The sequence below is a fragment of the Simochromis diagramma genome, unplaced genomic scaffold (assembly GCF_900408965.1).
Source record: "Simochromis diagramma unplaced genomic scaffold, fSimDia1.1 OVJJ01000685.1, whole genome shotgun sequence".
Classification (NCBI taxonomy): Eukaryota; Metazoa; Chordata; class Actinopteri; order Cichliformes; family Cichlidae; genus Simochromis; species Simochromis diagramma.
This window is the reverse complement of record NW_024387477.1, coordinates 7,726,773-7,746,890: the sequence shown is the minus strand read 5'-3', so window position 1 is coordinate 7,746,890 and position 20,118 is coordinate 7,726,773. Positions and strand designations below refer to the sequence as shown.

General features: G+C 41.6%; 3 protein-coding genes across 6 annotated transcripts; 1 reads left to right on the top strand and 2 right to left on the bottom strand.

Annotated features, from left to right (window-relative positions):
• Nucleotides 1–41: 41 nt before the first annotated feature.
• On the bottom strand, nt 42–9,444 carry plp1a (proteolipid protein 1a). 3 transcript variants are annotated; one of them, XM_040016029.1, is made up of 7 exons: nt 9,004–9,444; nt 6,816–7,002; nt 6,526–6,682; nt 6,016–6,184; nt 3,566–3,639; nt 3,388–3,453; nt 42–1,530 (listed from the first exon to the last, which is right to left on the bottom strand). In XM_040016029.1, the coding sequence occupies exons 1-7, from the start codon at nt 9,005–9,007 to the stop codon at nt 1,363–1,365; spliced, it is 825 nt and encodes a 274-aa protein (XP_039871963.1). In that variant the 5' UTR covers nt 9,008–9,444; the 3' UTR covers nt 42–1,362. The 3 variants fall into 3 exon arrangements, with proteins under 3 accessions (XP_039871963.1, XP_039871964.1, XP_039871965.1); XM_040016030.1 differs by lacking the exon at nt 9,004–9,444 and adding an exon at nt 8,546–8,969; XM_040016031.1 differs by having other exon boundaries at nt 1,409–3,070.
• Nucleotides 9,445–11,303: 1,859 nt separating this feature from the next.
• pcdh20 (protocadherin 20) lies at nt 11,304–14,659 on the bottom strand. Of its 2 annotated transcripts, none has more exons than XM_040016022.1 (2): nt 14,469–14,659; nt 11,304–14,033 (listed from the first exon to the last, which is right to left on the bottom strand). In XM_040016022.1, exons 1-2 carry the CDS (start codon nt 14,514–14,516, stop codon nt 11,508–11,510), a joined length of 2,574 nt encoding a protein of 857 aa, XP_039871956.1. In that variant the 5' UTR covers nt 14,517–14,659; the 3' UTR covers nt 11,304–11,507. The 2 variants fall into 2 exon arrangements, with proteins under 2 accessions (XP_039871956.1, XP_039871955.1); XM_040016021.1 differs by having other exon boundaries at nt 11,304–14,036; nt 14,469–14,657.
• Nucleotides 14,660–15,728: 1,069 nt separating this feature from the next.
• Nucleotides 15,729–19,243, top strand: si:dkey-27i16.2 (regulator of cell cycle RGCC-like). The gene is made up of 5 exons (XM_040016600.1): nt 15,729–15,862; nt 16,639–16,803; nt 17,461–17,541; nt 18,164–18,226; nt 18,779–19,243. The coding sequence occupies exons 1-5, from the start codon at nt 15,841–15,843 to the stop codon at nt 18,784–18,786; spliced, it is 339 nt and encodes a 112-aa protein (XP_039872534.1). The 5' UTR covers nt 15,729–15,840; the 3' UTR covers nt 18,787–19,243.
• The last annotated feature ends 875 nt before the right edge of the window (nt 19,244–20,118 follow it).

The following is a 20,118-nucleotide window of genomic DNA, read 5'->3' as shown; positions in this document are numbered from 1 at the left end:
ATGCATTTGATTGTGTGTTTGAGTACTGGTATTATTATTATTTTTTTTTTAACTGTGAAGTGAGTAGGGCTTTTAATATCAGGCTGGTAGTCTACATTAATTCAAAGCAAAAATGAGGGCTTTCTGCTTATTATCAGTGTTAATGTTTCTGTAATGAGACAAAAGGCTGGTGTCTTACAATACGATTCCAGTTTAATCCTGTTTCAACAATGTAGCTCATCTCAGCGTTTACCTGAAGTCTGACATGCCTGAGAATCCAATATTTATAACCTTCAGTATCACGATACCATCTCCTGTGTCACTGCAGTCCTGCCTAATGTCAGTATTTTTTTTTAATGTTGCTGTAATATTGAATGTAAAAGCTGATTTTTAATTTTTTGTGGGCTTGTCCTCGTGTAAATTATATTCATTTTATAATGATGTACAAAACAACACCTAACATCCGTTCCCCCTTCAGTGCTCAGCCAAGGAGTACGAGTTAAGCTGTGTGAAAGTTAAGTGTGTTCATCTTGATTCTGTTTTACTGTAATGAAAAACTTCCCTTCTTATTGCACTGCTGAGTAGAAGCCCGTCATGAATGCGCTCCAGTGCTTGGCTACAAATAAATCATGCAAACTACCAAATAAAGACCCTATTTTTCTTTTTTTTTTTTTTGGTACGTGTTGCTTGAAAATCCTTGAGTGTGTTATTAAAGTTTTAAAAACAATACCTAAACCTGTTTTTAAATCTCTTAACAGGTCACTAAAATGCATCTCTATACTACAGGTTCCCTTTTAGCAGTAGCTACTTCACTTTTTAAAGCAGATATCTGTAACATTTAAAGGTTAAAATGAAGCATCTGGATTTCGGAGCAATATCCCAAATGAAAAACAGCTTCAGATTTAACCCCAAAATGTGCCGTATTTAAACTGCATCAAATCCTTGAGTGTCACTGAATGACTATGTGTGGGAACCTGATGGTGAATGGTGTTCCTCTCCATTATAAACAAAAATCAAACCATGTGCTACATTTTTATTTTCCCTTCATTAGAAGGATCCGCTGCATACTGTCAAATTAGATTGAGGCAGGAAAGAAAATCTTCACGTTTGCCTTCAAAAGTACATTTTAAGGAAAAGAAAAAGTACATAATCTATAGAAATTATTCACATGCAGCACATTGTGTTGAAATAAGGATAAATACGAAGTTGTAATGCTTGGTTAAGAAAAAAACCCTGCTTTTGTATCATACCCCAACTGTTGAAATATGCCTCTACAATACTATTAAAGTGGAACAATCTACAAAACAGTGTCATTTGTTGACACGCTCTGGTGTTACAGTTATTGCAGAAAGCTTGTTAGCAAAACTACTACAAAATGTCCTTTCACAAGGTGTCAGACGGGTTGTTCTCAGAGTACGGAGAGCGCAGTATCCCTCCTCTGTCCCTCTGCAGTCTCCTATACAGGTCGTAACCTCTCTCCTCATTTTTTGCCCTGTGTCGTAGCATCTTCAGGTAGACCTGGTACACAGCCAAGTGAAGGGAACAGTGCACCTGTGGACACACGAGGAGAGAATACAAAACACCTTACAAAACACCTTGGCCTCCTAATGTGGCAAAAAGCCAAGGATGAACCATCAGCTTCACATTCTGATAATACACCAGACACTGAGGTTTCATAAAGTCTACAAACAAATGTTTTCAGAGGCCATGTGTACAAACAGTTCAAAGCATTCTTTTTCTTTTTAAATTAAATATTACTGACATATGAAAATGAAACTGCTGCAACATGACAAATCCAATATTAGAAGCTATGCTAAGCTTCCACTAAATCTACTTTTTAGGATTCAAAAGGTTTTGTTAGGAATATCCAGATGTTTTAAAAGAAAAAAAAAAGGCTACATTAGGTGAAAAACAAGTGTTATACAATAACTACAACAAAATCCCTAAAGAATTAGACACAAAACAAACCTGTCCTTTTTCTATTTAAGTACCTCAGCCATTCATTACCAGCAGGGGGTATCACACCTCAACAAAGTGGTTTTGGGCTTATATTATGAGGTTACTTCAAGTATAAGCACCTAGTGCTTCTGCCATCTCAACATTATGAGAAACAATTTCAGACCTCACTAGATCTAAACAAAAACAAATTGTCCCTTTGTCAATAAGAAACTATTCAAAATAAAATTCCCTTTGTCCCTTCACCATGAATCCATTTTACATGGTGTTGGGGGTGGGGTCCATGCAGCAGCATGTGGACGAGTTGTATGTGTGTGTTGTTGCTGTCCCAGAAGAGCTACATTGTGGCTCTGGAGAGGTCTGACCCTCTCTTTGTCCAGAGGACCCTGTCCCTTGACATGCAATATAACCCCTGGCAGAGAGTAATGGTGCAGGTGGCCCCAGAACTGGCTTCTTATTGGTTAGCTTTTAAAAAAGACATGACTCCATTGTTGGAGCTTTTCTCCGGCCCGTGAGAAAAGTCCGGGAGGTCAGCATAAGACCGCAAGTGCATGCTTGTCTGCTACCATGGCAGCCAGATGTGATGGTTGGTAGCCATAGTAACCTCTAATCCCCAATTCTTATTAACAGCTGCAAACTACCTGCACATCTTCTAATTTAGTGGTCATTTAATACATATGGTAATTTGTTAAAGTTGTGTTATTTGTGAGTACAGCGGGAGGCAGAAATTCATTTCAAACATTGAACTTGGCAAGTGACAAGAGCAATAATTCACAAATATTTTGGCACAGATTGAAAAACATCAGAAAAAATGAAAGTACGATTTCAAAGCAGAAATTACACCCACAAAAAAAAAAAAAAAAAAAAAAAACATAAAACCATTTAAAAAAAAAAACAACTTCCTTATAATAAGAAAAGTAAAAATATAACAAGTTTAGAAAAAAAAAATCCAGGAGCAGACGTAGTAGTGTGCACATCACATAGAAAAGAAGAGTTGCCATCGATTTAAACTCCCATGTTCGTGGTGAAGCCAGAAAAGACAGGAAGCTGGGTCCTAACACCGTGCACCTATGCCCTTTCTCCCCAGATACCGCAGAACGGCAAAGTTATAGGTGGTTGACATAGTATAGGTCAGCTATGAAAAGACAAAGAGAAACAAGAGGAATCAGAAAATAAAACGAACATAACAGCTTCTGTAATGAAGCATGTGAGTATAATGGCTGCACAATTTGCTTGCATGGCTGGAACACCAGACATTACAGCATTATTATGATGTTTGCATCAGCTGAGAAAGAGGAACAGAGAGCAACAGTACAGAGGTCATCAGTCATGGATGCCTGAGATGCCTTGTCGCCTACACTCTGAGCGTCACTAAGTCACATGAGCCATAACACCAGTGTTATATTACCACACTGCAGCCAGACTGGCCTCAACCTCAGCATAATCACTCACCAGAGCCAGGAGCGTGATGCCAGCGCCGGCAAAGGCAGCGATGTAGAGGTCATAGGTCATGCGGTACTAGTAGGGGGAGATTATTGTTAGTGAATACAACATGTTGTATTTGTGTTATGTCAGTCAAATTTTACAACATGACAGCAGACCTCAAGCTGTTTCATATTACCGTACTCACTTCTCTTGTCTTGCAGACACTGGACAGGGTCATACCACAAGCTTTCCCTGGTACTGCATTCCATGGCAAGAGTCCTGTTAAAAAAAAAAAAAAGGTATGTACTCAAATATAACACTCAATTGCACATAAAAAGATAGAATTATTATATTTTGTTCTTGCTGCCTGTAAAATTACATTAAAGGTCCACAACAAATCAATTAATTTGTTCATTCTAAATCTTTTTTGACTTTCACAGTCTGCGGCACTCAAATCAAACCACAGAGCCAGGCATGTTAAAATTTATTAAACTTCCACCAAACAGAAGAGTTTGTGTGTGTGTGTGTGTGTGTGTGTGTGTGTGTGTGTGTGTGTGTGTGTGTGTGTGTGTGTGTGTGTGTGTGTTGGGGACTATTTTCAGCTGCAGATTAATACGCACATTTGATGTGTTAGCGAGTGTTTAACCCTCAGGACAGTGTAATGAAAGAACAAATCACTCAGTGCAACAGTGTGCCTCATTGTGTGGCAAATGTGTTTTAGCCACACTCTGGGGCTCCAGGGATGGCAGCGTTGTGCTGTGGGTCTGCTGACACTTTTAGTCTGGACTGATATCTTGACAGCCATTAGGTGGATTGCTATGAAATTCTGTACAAAACATAGCCCACGGAGCATGAATGAAAGCTGACGTTCTGGGGGATTTTAGGAAAAATGTCTTTAAGTGGCATGCGAGCTGCCACGAAACTCTGTAGCTTACAGAGATTGATGTTCCCCTCTGGATTTCGTCTGACTTTTCCCTCCAGTGTCTTTGCCTTGCTGAGATTTTAATTTGATCAGCACTATGATATATGACAGAACTGCTGCAAAACTAATGAGATCCCAATGACCTCAGGAGCACTTTTTGCGTTTACTGCTAATCATTCACAAATGTTACCAAACTAAATAAAAGGTGCCATAGAGAGCGCAATCAAGGCAGCAGACAAGTCTCAACCAGCTCTGGATGGCATGAAAATGCCTCCTAGTACATAAACTTTATAAGAGCTAAGCCTTCAGGGAGACTCAAGTACAAGATGTGAGGCGTCAGGAAGAAGAACAGGAAAAACTACGAATCTAACACGAAATGCCAGTGTGCAGTAAGAGCTGTCGCCACTGAGTCACACATCCAAATGAATGTATCTACAAGTTAGGCAATGTATTTTGACACCATGCAACTTGTACTAAAGTTGAGTGTGGATAATTCAGAAAGGCATGAGCAGGGGTCATGAACCCTTCTAGAGCTGCATTGGGCTCGTCGGGCTATTTTAAGTGGCTCCAGTGAAAAATGGAAATGAGAAATAGTAATTTTTTTTTTTTTAACTTTTTTTTTCAAATCATAGCTTTAGGCAATTCTTGATTATAAAAAAAAATATATCTCCAATTATAAACACAGAATTTAAGGTCAAGTTTTAATAATTTGGTACCTAAAATGTACATCACAGTGTTTGACTATCACATGGCACCTTATCCTCTCAAATTTGCTGAAGTCGGACTGCAGTGGCTTGTATGGCTGTATACATAAATAAGTAATTCTGAGTCCCTATAGTTTTATGCATTCAAATCCAAATAAAGTAAATCCACAGAGGAAAAAGAGAATTTAGAGCTTTCACCACTAATGCTGCTGGCTTACTGGTAAACCTGATCTCAGCAAGGACTTTAACCGGAATTAAACTGAAACTGCCCCCCCCCTTTTTTTTTTTTTTTACTATGATGCAAAATGTTTTATCATCAAAGTAGACCGATTTTAATTTGATTCATTTACAAAAACACTGACTGATGAATGAAATGCACGTATTCTCAAACTAGTGCAGGTGTAGACTTTTTCTTTGTTCCAGTTTCACAAATGCAAAATGCCAACTAATCATTTCACATGTGTTAAAAGATCAAATAAGTTTTGTCACACCATATAAACTTTTGGGGGTCAAAAACTGCTCAAAAATGCCTCTTTTGGCAGTTGAGTTTTCCCACCACTGACCACGAGCAACAATATATTTGCAAGCACCTCAGCTAACTACATTAGCATGCTAATAGCGTCAACACAAGGTGTGTGGCCTACTGTTTATGAGGCCATTACTGTAGCAAAACTACACGCACAAATAGTTCTGCCACAGTAATAGCCTCATAACCGTTTCCCCTCCAGCTGCTTTGTCTCTGTATTAATTGTTATATTGTTTGCATTATGTCCTTAGGTTAAGCCTCAGACAGCTGTGGGAATGGCTGTTGACCTCGAGCGTGCTAAAGACTTTTTGAACAGTGGAGGTTATAGCAGAAACCATAATCAGGATTTAATTTTCCCAATTCTTTGGCAAGAAATCATCACTGGAAATGGCCGTTTCAAGAGATTTGTTTACAGTAAGATAAATATGCAGTGTGTTAACAGGTTTTCCTTATGATTTTGCATGAGGAGGCCAAACACTGACTGCGATGGGAGTTCCTCTTACCGTACTGTCTCGCATCAACACAAAGCTGGTTGATACTTGCTGGGGTCTCAGTCAGAATATCAATAGTGTGGCAGGTAGCGTCCATGTTGTAGAAGAAGTAGACTGGCAATGCCGAGAAGGCAAACACCAGCAGCCACAGCACAGCGAGCACATACGTCATCACTATAAACTGCACAAGGAGAGAGCAGGCCACAGATTAGGGTGCATTATCATATTAAATGGATGCACACAATCTCAGAGTGTTTTTATGAGGCGTGACTCACTTAATAGCCACACTTGTTTTTCAGGTTAGTTCTACTTATCTCCCTTTTTGCCTCCTCTTCCAACTACTCAAGTCTTAGACCACTCAAACACTCACTGTATGCTTATCTTTGCATGTCCCTTAAGATTTTTTCTTCTTTAGGAGCTTTAAGATTTTTCAGCTCACCACCCACCAGGGAGTGATATATGTATTAAATCCTATCCAATCTGTCCAATCCTTTTTACTTTTCCCACTCAGGGCCCTCTCACCGAGGAGCTGAGGCAGCGGCCGCACATGGTGCTCCTGAACTCTCCAAAGGTTTGCCTTGCAGCGCTCGTAGTGTAGAAGCCCTCGGCCAAAAGCACAATGCAGTAGAGGAAGAAAAAGGAGGCCAAACCATAGATGACATACTGGAAATATTGAATGCTGAGAGTGGCAAAGGAAAAAGAAAACGTTAAGAGGTTAAAAGGGTTAAACCTTCAAAATACAGACGAAATCATGAGAAGTCTGAAGATCAGGTTTGATCACGCTTCGATGATGGAAATATAGGACGACTTACATGTAGGCTAGGGTTATGTAGTCCTGAAGGTTACGTGCAAAGTATGTCTCGATGAGCCTCTCTGTCTCTGTGAGTGCCTGGTGCCCACAACCACAGAAGAGGGCAATGCCAGAGAAGCAGAGAAGTGTGGCAACAAGGGAGCAGTACGGCACCCCACCCAAACACCGCATACAGCACTCATAGCAACCTATTAGTCGACATGCAGCGCCATGGAAAACAAAGCATATTATGAACAGCGGAAAGACATAGTACACCATTAAAACTTACGAAATATTAAAGAATATACTGCATGGTTTTTTTCTCCCAAGGACAGGAAATATGTTTTCACTCTTTCAAGTTAATGGAAATTAAATTGTGCCGCAACTTTTAAAATGATTTGTTCAACTAAAATTACTCTCACTGAACTCCGATTTGTGCCATGCAGATAGTTTTGATTGCATTTGTTCTGGTTTTAAGACATCCCTTTATGAGATTGTTGCTTCCACCCCAGCACAGACAAGCTAAATATTTTTTTGTGTTTGTATGTGCTGCTTAAAACTGCAGAACAGTTTATTGATCGTTCTTTCAATCTAAACACGTGCAACTGAGAGTTAACTTTGTGTGATTCGTGCCCCAAATATCCAACAGCAGATCCTTTCTACACAAACTATTTCATGTTACCCTTGATAATTAAAAATATAGGGCTTCTGTCAATTTTCATGATTGGGAGTAGACAAAAAGGTTATCATCTGATTCCATAGCACGAACACAGCATTTGGCATAAAATACAGCTGAACTTGGTGGCGACAGAAAACCCCAGAGATAAGAATCATGAAATTTGACAACCCAAAAACCTACCTACATAATACTAGGGGTAAAAAATACAATAAGGAAAAACAAAGCCAGCCAAAGCAACCTTTTAAAGATAAAATGTCAGCATTGATCAAGCTGCAGCTGTAAACACACAAGTTCGCTTATTAAGTCTGTACATTCTCCCCACTAGTCATGTGCTGTTTGAATGGATGCCAAGGGCCACGGGCATGGGGACGTGTCGACTCTGACCCCATCTCACACCCTGACTCCATTCACCAGCCAGGATGGAGAGTGTGAGAAAAGAGGGAGGACGCTGAGGAGAAGGCAAAGCGAAACAGAAAGAGTGGCTGCTTTTGTGACTGGAGAGACAACAGTCTTTGTGCCACACCATCATGGGGGTACAAGGGCCACCAATGTCAAGCAAACAAAGGCCAGAGGCACCTCTGTGCTTTGCGTGCACACACACACAAGGATATTCACCAGACTTCCTACTAAGAAGACACAGGAACAAGAAAATGATAGTGGGGAGCTGCCAGTGCTGGAAGAGGATGGAAAAAGCAAACCTAGAAACAAACAATGGAACTGTGTAAATGTGTACATGCATCCACACAGACATGCACAATAGAAGCAGGCAGACTGTAGCTGGTACCATTACAGTAAACACAGATGGCCAGAGGGGCAAATAGATGGCTCTTTAAGCAAACGCATAGCTTTGTTGGGTGTCTGTGCATGACCAGACATGCAAACTGATTGCATGTGATTCACATAGCGAGGGTTTGTGCACAGAACACAGAGTTTGACAAGAAATTGTGAATAACATAGCTACACAATAAATTATATACAGTACATATAGATAGATTTTTTTTTTTTTAGAGAATGAATAAATACACACACACACACACATTGTATCAGCATAATCCATAAGTTTTAACACTAACCTCAGTCAGTCAATCAGGCCGGCCTTCAGATGCACCTTGTGCCAATTAGCCAATTACGAATCACTGCGGCCCTCTCTGGCTCTTTGATTGTGACCCAAATGAAAAGACAAGCCCTGCAGGAATAGTCTTGAAAATGCAAAAGCTGGGGCCAAATCGCCTCTATAAAAATTGAGAAGGATTGCGAGCGAAAGCAAATGCGACAAGGCTCGTCTGAAAAGTAGCCCTGCCATCTCAAGCATGAAATAAATCTCATAATATCAGCGGCGCATCAGCCGGTAAGAAGCCGACCTCTACACTGACAAAAAAAAAAAAGAGAGCCCCCACTTTAATAACTTCTGATGCCCTCTCACTGCTCCCCTCCCTCCCAGAACAATCGCATACAATCAAGAAAAGAAGTGATAATAAGAACATACTACAAGCTAATAAAGGTAGACTCTAGTCTGTGTGAAGTTTCTTACCCATGTCTGGAAAGATGCGTTCAAGGACTTGTCGGCTACTGTCTCGCTGCCCGAACTGCAGCTGGTCCGCTGATGATATGCGCAACTTGTCTCCGGCCCCCGTATATCAATCTCAACTCGCTGTTCTGTTCCCCCCAACAATGGACAGACCCGCCGATGACTGCGAGTGCAACCTTAAAGAAACAATGTCGCTTTTCAATGAACTTCAAGGAGCAGAAATGATGAGGAGGCCGGGGGTCCTTAAACTTGCGGACATTTACTAAGTTCATTGTTGACGCTCATTTGCATACAGACGTGCTCACAGAGAAGAATAGATTTTTCTTCTTCTCGTGTGTGTGGGGACAAACAGTGGTTAGCTAAGACCTTTTTGTCTTAAAAGTCAAAATGCCAACATGTCCAGGCAAATGAGGAATGAGTCGTACATCATGTTGAGTCGAGCTTGTTGTTTCAGACGCTGTGGGTCTACGACCTCTGATTGAGATAACACTGGCTATCATGGTGTTGCCCTTTGAGCGTTCAGGTGATATTCTTACAGGAAATTGACAGATATCATCTGTTTGCAGTGAGATACACTTTACCGCGACTGAAGTGGCATCCCAGCAACCCAAATAAACGGTGTCACGGTTTTTTTTAACCTCTTTTGGAATGTTCCAGCGAAAGGAAAACTATAAACATGTGCACACTTATGAGAAGTGTTTATTTTTTAGCGATCTTACCTAACAAGATAGAGTTTCAATGAGTCCCTTTCGTTTTGTAATATGCAATCACTTATCTGTCACGACAGCTCTCTTTTGTGCTATATAGCCATCCATCAAATGTTCAGCATAAGAAGAAGAAAAAGGGAACATGATTAAGATAAAAATGTCCTTTTTGTGCACATCAAGGAAACATTCCTGATCCCAGGGCACCTGACTGTGTCGCAGTGAGAGACTGTGCTCTGATTCATCTCCTCCCTCTGGCCTAATACCAGAAATGTAAAAACAAAATTAGCCCTATTTTGCTTCATTTGCGCCCAGTAGATGGCAGGCGTTGCCCTGCAACAGCATTGTAAGGGTTTGGGTTTAGTTTCGTCCCCCAGTGGACTGTAGTTGGGGCTAAAAATTGGCCAATAACAATCAATAAATTATGTAAAAAAAAAACCCAAAACAAAACAAAAGAACAAACAACCCCCCCCCCCATAAAATAAAATAAATATACTTTAATATACATTTCTACATGTTTTTTTATGTAAAGATCTGCTGTTAGTCTGTAATTTTTATGTAGCAGTCTTTGTTTCTGCTCATTTGATATAGTAAATCTCACACCGAAGTGTTAATAGATTATTTATTTTTTGAGCCGCCAGCTCTGAAATCCTCAGAGAGGCACCACTCATGTTATACAAGCCTTGTTCCCCACTAACCAGGTTGTTGTACATTGTGTTTTACAGGCACCGAGTCTCTGCTTCCCTTCTTCCCTCTAACGCAGGTGTAGCTTCAAAGGATCTCTTAATGGTTTATGATACTGTAAAGATGATTTTAAAAGGTGGGGGAGCTTTTTCGTTTGAGAAAGCTGAAACAATTACCCTGCCCTCTGTGCGCGACTGTGTGTTGACAGATTTGCAAACACGTTTCAGCCTGACTCATTCATACTTTATGCATCACTTAACCTGGTTTGATATCTCAATTGTTCTCCAGCATGCAAATGCATCAGTAAAACACAAGAGCAAGTGTCTTTTGTAATTGTGTCTTTGAACACGGTGTGATTTCACTCCAAACATCTGTTATCAAAACAACAAGCCTGTCAGGTTACTGGGTGCAGTACGGTAGGTTTGGGTTTTTTTCTGCCTTGTTGGTGCGATCCAGCTCTGTGGGTGAAAAGCAGTGCTATCAAGTAACAGGTGTGAGGCGGTTACTTGAGATGTTTTTGTGCCTTCCCTCTGCCGCCTCTCACCTGTCCGTGGCCACCCTCTGCCTCCTGAGCTCATCTCAGAGTTACTTCTTGAGAGACTTTCATCACTTCCCCAACCGAGGAACATTAAACCCTTTTGTGTGTCTAAATACTTTAGACTCTCCATCACTCAGTCAGAAATCTGAGAAAGGACCAATCAACCTGACAGACCATTACTTCAATCTTTCTACCCGCAGGGGTCATGGGCAATAATCCTTAAAGATAATGTCTGTAATGCTGGTATCTTACCGATGGCCTGCTATGGAATAAATCTGTGAAATACAGTTGAATTTAGTTGTTTTTTTCAGAGAATTGTCAGGGAATACGTTTTTGTTATGACTCGGCATATTTCACTTATCAGGTCAACGTGTATGTGCTCGTTCCATTATCAGAAAATGGATCAACTTTATTTCTACAGAACCTGTCAGTTTTGCAGTCGACATGTTTGAATACACCGTGCACACTGAATCAGTGACTTATTACAATGCAAGAAGCCCTTGACAAATACACAGAATACATTTAATTCACAGGACATTTTTATCTTTGAGACTGTGAGCTTTACACATTGCTTGCTGTTATTAATCAGAGTAATATTTGTCTTTGAGCCTGAGTGGAATCTCATTCGCCTCAGTGTATGCTCTCTTGTTCATTTTCAGACTTCTACTCCTCTGTTTTAGGCAGCAAATAACTGTGGCCACAAACAAACATGTGGACACCAGCATCATACCCAGGCCTATTAACAGAATCAGTTTTGAAAATCTGGCAGTCTCCACGTCACAGATCGGTTCCTTTGAAGGGGTTTGAACCAAGTTTAGTGTCCCTGTCCAGGTGGGCACCCGGTCCAAGTGGCAAGGCTCTGTGCTGTCATTGACCAACAAATTCATCCAGACAGTGGTATAAAGTGGAACTGGTTTACCCCCATCTCTGACCACAATGAACAGGTGATGCATTCCCAGGTCTGTATGAAGGAGCTGCTGGTTTAAGGTGATGTTCCCTGACCTTGAATCGATCTGAAAGGGACTTCTGTTTTCCAAACGCTCCGGTGCCGTAGCTGAGTAAGTAATCTCTGAATTCCGTCCAGAGTCCTCATCGATGGCATAGATCTTTCCTACCGTGGCACCTGCCAGGGTACCTGGAGAGACAGTTAGGCATGAGGAGTTGCTGCCGGGAAGGATCACTTTTGGCTGGTTGTCATTGATGTCTTCCACAAAGATGGTCACTCTGGCAGTGGAAGTCAAAGCAACTGTCTGGCCGTGATCACTGGCCAGCAGGTAGAGTTCATAGCGGTCTTCTGTCTCGCGGTCCAAGTTCCTAGTGGTGCGTAGCATCCCCTGGGTGTTATCCACAACAAAAGGTGCACTGCTGTTTACAACATACAATTCTGTTGTCCCATTCTCCCCTTTATCTGGGTCTTTCACCTCCACCTTCCCCACCTGGGATAATGTTGGAACATTCTCAGGAATGAAAAAGATGAAGTGAGGGGTAAGAAAAACAGGTGGATTGTCATTCTGGTCACGAACGTGAATGGATACAGTGGCCATGGATTCCAAGGGAGGAGAGCCGCTGTCCCGAGCAAACACAGTGAGTCTGTGTACATTCTGTTGCTCCCTGTCTAGAGGAACCAGCAGAGAGAGTTGACCTGTTACAGAATCAATGCTAAACATGGTTGGATTGTAGTTTTCAAGCCTGTATGTCACCATGCCGTTTTCTCCACTGTCTGCATCTGAAGCCGAGATCTGAAGCAGTGACAATCCTGGCTGATTGTTTTCTTCCACTTGGAGTTTGTAGTGAGGCTGTACAAAATATGGCGCATTGTCGTTGATGTCTGCCACCAGCACCGTGACTACACGTCTAGAAGGAACGATCACAGATCCCTCAGCTGATCTCACGCGTGCTACCACGGAAATATGATGTTCACGATCCATCTCATAGTCTAAGGGCTTTGATGTGGAAAGCAGATACTTGCCATTCTGTGGGCTCAAAGTGAAAGGCACTTCACCTTCAATGGCAAGAAATAAGTCTTTAAAGATGCTGTCACCCTCGAGCTCTAAAACGGCTAAGGCAGTGGGGTGCTGGTTCTCTTGTAACACCATAGTCTGGTTTTGATGCTCCGCTATGAACCCGATCTTGATCGTCAGCTCTTGGTTCGCCTTGGGGAGCACGGATATGGTTACCTGAGTGTCTGCTGGAGGGCAGTGATGGCCGCTGGCTAACACTTTCAACACGAGCTCCTCTGAGTTGTCGCTCTCAAGGTCCCGTGTAAGGCTGATGGACCCGGTGAGACTGTTGAGGCTAAAGAGCGTCTTGACCCGCTCAGAGACTTTGGGACTGAGGGAGTAAACGATATCACCATTTGGGCCTAAATCTGGATCTGTGGCTCTGACCTGAGTGACCACTGTGTTCTTCCGAGAGTCTCCTGGGATGGTGACACTGTGTGGGCTATCAGAGCTAAAGGTTGGACAGTTGTCGTTGACATCTGTCACTGTGACTATTAAATCTGCAGACACACTTAAAGGGTCTACACCACAGTCTGTGGCCACTAGCTGCAACTGAAACAGGTCCCGAGTTTCCCTATCCAGGGCTCTTTCTACAACCAACATAATTAAAGAGCTGTCTTCTTCGATTTTTAAACCGAAAGCTCCATCAGAGCCTTTTAGGTGGTACTGCACCTCTCCATTAGGACCGGTGTCACTGTCCAGAGCCTGAGTATCTAGCAGGAAACTGGTCCCCACGGTCGTATCCTCGGGCACCCCAAGGTGTATTTTGTTATTTTCAAAATGCGGCGCATTGTCATTGATGTCCTCTATGATCACAGAAAACTGAATAAGGTCTTTTGAGGGCCCCACGATGGCATTGTATAAAGTAACACATTCCTCAGCTTTTTTCTCTGTGGGGCAGATGGCCTCGCGATCCATCTTTAACTCAGTGGTGTAGAAATTCCCCGTGTTTATGTCCATCCTCAGGTACTTGTGGGGCAGGAGCTGATATGGAGGAGAAAAGTTTTTACTAAGTGATCCAACCAGAGTGTCAGGCTCCAGTTCCTCTGGGACGGAAAACAGGAGAGAACTACATATGATCTGCCTGATGTGAACCACAATCAGCAGCTTCTGACAAAGACAGAAAACAAAAAAACCAGTGAGCAGTAGTCTTTGTAGAGTTACACTATTCTATTTAAAACTTATGATATAAGTTATTTAAAAGTTTTCAACGTGGTGATAAAATTTAAACTTCATGCCTCAGTGAGCTCTTTTAAAAGCAAGCAGCTGCACAATAAGGTAATTCGATGCCTCCCTCTCACTTATCTCCAACCAAGTGCTCTTGTAAACAAATAACACAGAGAATTTAAATAAAAGGAAAATATCAAAGCAGACATTCTTTATTAAAAATGAATAAAGGGTCATACAATTTAACGCCTCTTTAGAACATGATGCCGTACAATACACCGAGCACATTCGTGTGTTGCTGCAATATATCACTCAATTAGAAACGCTAATACAATGCAGATACCATCAAAAGAGATAAACTCAGCTGGCTCTTACCTGCAGTAGTCCGGCCCAATTCATATTATCAGGAGTCCCATGGCCCATCGCCCTCACACATGTTAGCCAAGTTCCCAGCAGCAAGTGAGGCAGTTAGGCAAGGACTGAGGCAGCAAAATAAAACTGCTGAAGGCATAATTATGCTCCTCCTACAAAACTTACCTTCCTGTCAGGCTGCCACATGAGAAGATGGAAGAACAACAGGTTTACCTGGCTGAGCTGAATTCATGTGTATTAAGCTGGAACTACGAATGCACTGTTGCTTAAAATTACTTACAACTGCACGCACGCAAGCCTGCACACAAACACATTTATGAATATATATAAATATATGTCCACATGCTCATGCATAGATATAAAGTGCACGTAGATGTAAACTGTCATAAGAAACAATGACTCCTCAGTTACAATAAAAGTACATTTGAGAGTGCAGTATGTAACCTTTGGTATGCTTTTTTCATGTGCCAAAAAACAAGACAAACAAACAAACAAACAAACAAACAAACAAACAAACAAACAAACAAACAAACAAACCGAAACGCAAAGAAAAGAAAAAAAAAAAAACAGAAGAAAAAAGAAAATGTTTATTTTCTTTAGGGTTAATCATCACGCTGTTAAGTGACAGTAAACGGTTGGTGAAATTTGACCCGTAGTCATGAAAGCAAGATACATTTACTTGAGATCTCAAGATATCAAAGAACAAGACTGGTTATGCAGCATTTATTTGTGTGGTATTGCTTCACAGCAGGGCTTTTAAGTTTCCCTGACAGTTCCAAAGTACTGCATGGCCCATAGGCTTGCACTCTAAGGCCCCCTACAGACAGAGCAGAGTAGTGCACGTGTGAAAGAAGAATAAAGTTTGTTGTTCCGAGTTTTGTTTTGGAGCGTGTGCGACACTTCTCTTTCCTATCAAAGTGTCCTGTGTTTAAGATTACTTGTGTCACAGCCAGGAAATTATATCGGGAAAATAATAATATAATATTAATGTACATAAAACCCAAACCCCCGCATTACGCCCCCTACCCAAAACGGAATACCTCGAGGATTTGACACCCCTCTTTTCTGTCTTCATCTAAAACCCCAACGGATATTTTTCCCACAGCCCCGCTTACAGCATTTAATGGGTTATTCCAGTCCCACTCTCTTTCACTTGCGTAACAACCTCGTTTTACTTTCCGCCCCCTCCCCATTTCCATTTTCAGTCCCCTCGACCTCTGAGGTTTTTAATCTGTGACACGATTGGCTGGGCAGGCCCTCTCTCAGAGCGGGTGTGGAAGGCTTTAGAATAAAAGTACAGTAGTAGTGTCAGCATCAGACCGCTCTGAACCCAGACACACAGCAGCTTCGTGGCGCTTTTCTTTCACGTCTCGCTATGTCCTCAGACAGTACCATGGGTGAGTCCAACGCCTGCTTGAGACAATAATTTGAATTTATTTCAGTGATGGATCATAGCGCACGTTTTCCCAGCCTTTTATTAAATTTACTAAACAGATTAAAAAAAACACAAATATATGTAAAAGATAGAAAAGCTTTATAGGAAGATTTAAAAATCATCTCGCTGTGACACTTATTTTAAATTCCTAATCCTTTTTGTAGTTGTATTTTTCTGTAATCATACGTATTTACTTATCTACCAAACACACGAAAGTTGTTTTAATTTTAGTGTTCCAAAAAGAATTTTAACTTTGAGATATTTATGTGAGCCTAATAAAATGTTAGAAAACCTAAACTGCGTTTATGCAACACCCATTTTTAAAATAATGGTGCCGGCGCTAAAAAAGTTTTTATAGCAGCCGAGAGCGTACAACTCTGATTTATGATGTAATATATATAAATATATTTTTAATCACACTTTGCAGACCAGGTGTTTTACTGTCCGTCTACTGTTTTATATGCCATATGGGAACATGTCCAGTTATCTGATGCAGCACGCTGACATAAACTTCAGCTGGTAGTTTTTAGATTTTCCTTTTTTTTTTTTTTAATGTATATTTCTTAGGTTTAGGAATTTGGTATCTTTGAAACGCCCTTTAAAACATTCTCAGGTCCCCATATTTAATCAAGTCTTTAAAAATATTTATTTCAGTGTTTCTACTATTTTCTTTTACTACTGAAATAAGCTGAGTCCATCTTGAAGATTTCTTTCCAACTGCTGTCACATTTTCCACAGACTTGGACTTGGAGCTTGGTGAGTTGCTCCAGGAGTTCCAGGATGTGGTGGAGGAGCTGAAGGCCCCTTCTCAAAGCAGACCGCATGCTTACCAGAAAGCACTGCACGAGGCCAAAACTCTCACAGGGCTGAGTGAAGACAGTGGAGTCGAGGACTCAGATTACAGTAAGTTATTCAAAAAAAAGAAAAGAAAAAAGAATACGTTAGAGAAGTGATTAAGATAATATCTGCCTAATGTACAAAGTGTGGGGGAAGGAAAGTAATTATTTAGTGCATCATGCTGGTGAGTGACATTGTTTGGAATCCCCGTGGACTCCAGTTGAGCCCCTTTATCAGCCCAAACAACTGCAGCTTGACACATTTAATTTGCATGAAATTAGTGGTACAAGAGGACACATCCCTACACACTTCCATTAAAGTGGCTGTTTGTGCTCGTGACAATAGCTGTATACTGGAATGAGCTGCAATTACGGATATCCCATCTTGTGTAATTGTCTTTCCCCCCTTTGTTCTGCATTTGTCGACGGTTATAAGATAAAAGAAGAAACAGTTTCCCCCCCCTCTGCTCCCATGTGTCGTCATTATTGAAAGTATTTTGCCCCCCTAACCATTCAACAGGCAAACTGCTTTCAAAGGCCGACACATGGGAGTCACTAGCGCCGAACACTTACCTTTTAATTTTTTTTATCGCATGTTATCATCATTACGTGCAACTCCTGCATTATGTTAGAGTTTTGTCATTGTCACTGATCATTTGCAAGGACTGCCCTTAGTGCTTGTTATCTCCTTTCACTCCCTCATTGCTTCCCTCTCTTCCCCCAGGCAGTGAACCATCTATGGGGAACAGTTTGAATACCAGTGAGGAGGAGCTCCACACAGCAGGAATAACGCTGGCATCAAAAGGTACTGGAGCCTTCTATCAGCTCATCTCCATCTAGATAGCCTCAGTTCTTACAGCGATCACTATCACTTTATAAGAGCTACACAGAAAGCATCTGCAATGCCCTGGAATCTGTCTTGGTTTACACAACAAAGCAACTTCCACTGTGGCTGTGACGTCTCAGCGCTCTTCTTTCAAAGCTCCTGCGTGGAGTCATTTGTGCTGTTATATGCAGTGATGAGACCGGCTCTTGGCTGCGTGCGCATGTGGATTAATGAGTGCTGTTGCAGTTGCATCCACAGACTACTGTTAAAGTTAAACATCAGGTGACCAGAAAGAGACAGTCATATTTTTTCATCAATTTTGTTTGGCTTTACACAGAAAAAGCTTACAACAGAGAGATCCTGGTGGGAACGAGGCTGCCAAGGCTTTTTTTGGAGCTCTTAAAATCAGCTTTATCTCAGTTTGAGTGTTCAGTTCAAACTTTATGTAATGCCGAGACTTAGATAACTTCAGCGTTTGGTCCAAAGGAAATAGGCTACCACTGAACTGAGCTGCCTTTCTCTACAAAAATGTTCCACTGCAGCTCTATTTTTCTTATAGTTTCTTTCTCAAATTCCATTTCTTTCTGTCCTCTTTCTGCAGCCAAGCTGGGAGACACAAGGGATCTTGAGAGTTTTATCGACATGTTGGACCGGGAACTTGCTGGTGCGTATTTAAGAAAATTACACCCTCTATCATCCAATCTTTTCTTGACTTCTTTTGTACTGAGTCGACAAGCCAGCAGGTTGGAGTATGTTACAGTGGCAGAGACGCGCCGACATGAGCGTGGCGTATGCTTTGGTGTTTTGGACTGTGTAGCAGTATCCACCTTGTTTCTACAGTGTACTGTACCCCCTGCTGTTTATCTCTGAGCACCCTTTATGTGTAAATACCATGTCTGAGGACTCAGGTGGACTATCTACACGCGCTTTAGCGATAATGGCATACTTGACTACATGAGCGTCATGATCCTGCTATCAGCGGTGAAGCAGTGGTGTTCCAGAGGCCCCTAAACACACACGCATCACCCAGAGCATGCACACAAGCAACAGGGAGCAAAGCATAAATCCACTGCTATCAGTGGTCTCGACACAAAGCGAATTAACGTTACAAATTAATCGTAACTCCCCGTGTATCTCTACAAGGCTCACTTAGTCACTGCATGTTGATGTGTTTGTTTACATGCCTGTGCTTTTTTTTTCTTCTTTCTTTTTGCAGAGATGTGAACAGAGAGCAAAAGTGAGCTACGTACAATAATGGAGGGGGGGGGGGATAGGGAATAGGCTGGGGGCGACACGACTGGCTACTGCTGAGCAGAAAGAGAGATATACACCAGAGCAGATCTGATGGAGCAAATGGTCCCCTCGCCGCTCCGGGGGAAAAGGTTAACATCCGAAATTAAAAGGGCAGTCCATTCCGAAAATGCAAGAACTCCCACAGACCCCCGGCGATGCTGCGTCCAGCCAGCAAAGACAACGTCCGCCTGCAGCATCAGATCCAGGATGTGTGACATATTCTTAAAATGAGACAAAGCTTCCATCTGTTTGGGCATGTGACAAAAAAGAAAGAAAAAACACAACAAAAACACTGCCTGGAGTATAGAAAGCATGTTTATCCCACATTAAAAAAAAAAAAAAAAATCCCATAAGTGCAATGCCTGGAAAGGGCTCTAAATCCTCGCGGCTGTGTAGTTTTGAAGAAAGCTGAGCATTGTCTGGATCAAAATCTTAGACGGCACAAAAGTTTTAGGCTAATTTCAAACTAATTTTAACTAGAAGGGCATTTCTGGTGTACAGGTCTTTATGATATTTGTTTTGTTTTAATAATATATAATGTATATACAGATGAATGCATGTAAAAATAAAAAGAGATTTGTAATGAATTTGATGTTTTCTATCCATCCTTCCTTCCAATTATCCTTATTAGGGTTGCACGGGAGCTGGAGCCTATCCCAGCTACCATAGGGCGATAAGTGGGGTACACCCTCCACAGGTTGGTTGCAGGGCTAAAATGTTGCCATTTTTTAAAAACATATTCACTCTGTGCAGAGACTCTGGCCTTACCAGCCACATATGATTTGCCACACAAGTCTGAGCGGTTGTCACTTTTCTTAAAAAAACCAGCAAAACACCCCAAACCTCCTGACAGTGTTCACAACTAACACTCAATGTGCCCACATCTTCTTTCTCTCTAAACTGACTTCTGCCATTGTCACACTTCATGTCTCATAAGACCCTCAAATGTTTTTCTTTATTTTTGCAGTTGCTTCCTCTGTGTCTGTTCTGATTATTCTTTGAGTTTCACTTCAGCAACCAGCACAGGAAAACCACAAATTTAGCTCAGACACAGGCTTAAAAAGGAAGTGCGTCAGTGCTGCTGAGAAAAGCAATGCTCATTTAGACTGTGTACTTACTCCTAACACAAATCTAATCTTTGAACTGAAGGCAGGAAACCGCTGCGTTTTGACTAAAATGCAGACTTTCCCATCGCGGTTTTTTCTATACTCTGCTGTCATTTCACGGGCGTGTAGGTGTAGCGAGTGACATGCATGTGCAGGT

Excerpts from the sequence above, each read along its gene's own strand:
- si:dkey-27i16.2 (XM_040016600.1), top strand. The coding sequence starts at position 15,841 with ATGTCCTCAGACAGTACCATGG. Across the intron at positions 15,863-16,638 it reads GTCCTCAGACAGTACCATGG|ACTTGGACTTGGAGCTTGGT; the intron begins GTGAGTCCAACG and ends CATTTTCCACAG. Across the intron at positions 16,804-17,460 it reads AGTCGAGGACTCAGATTACA|GCAGTGAACCATCTATGGGG; the intron begins GTAAGTTATTCA and ends CTCTTCCCCCAG.
- pcdh20 (XM_040016021.1), bottom strand. The coding sequence starts at position 14,516 with ATGGGCCATGGGACTCCTGATAATATGAATTGGGCCGGACTACTGCAG. Across the intron at positions 14,037-14,468 it reads ATTGGGCCGGACTACTGCAG|AAGCTGCTGATTGTGGTTCA; the intron begins GTAAGAGCCAGC and ends TGTCTTTGTCAG.
- plp1a (XM_040016029.1), bottom strand. Across the intron at positions 3,640-6,015 it reads TGTTGATGCGAGACAGTACG|GACTCTTGCCATGGAATGCA; the intron begins GTAAGAGGAACT and ends TTTTTTTAACAG. Across the intron at positions 1,531-3,387 it reads GCATCACGCTCCTGGCTCTG|GTGCACTGTTCCCTTCACTT; the intron begins GTGAGTGATTAT and ends GTGTGTCCACAG.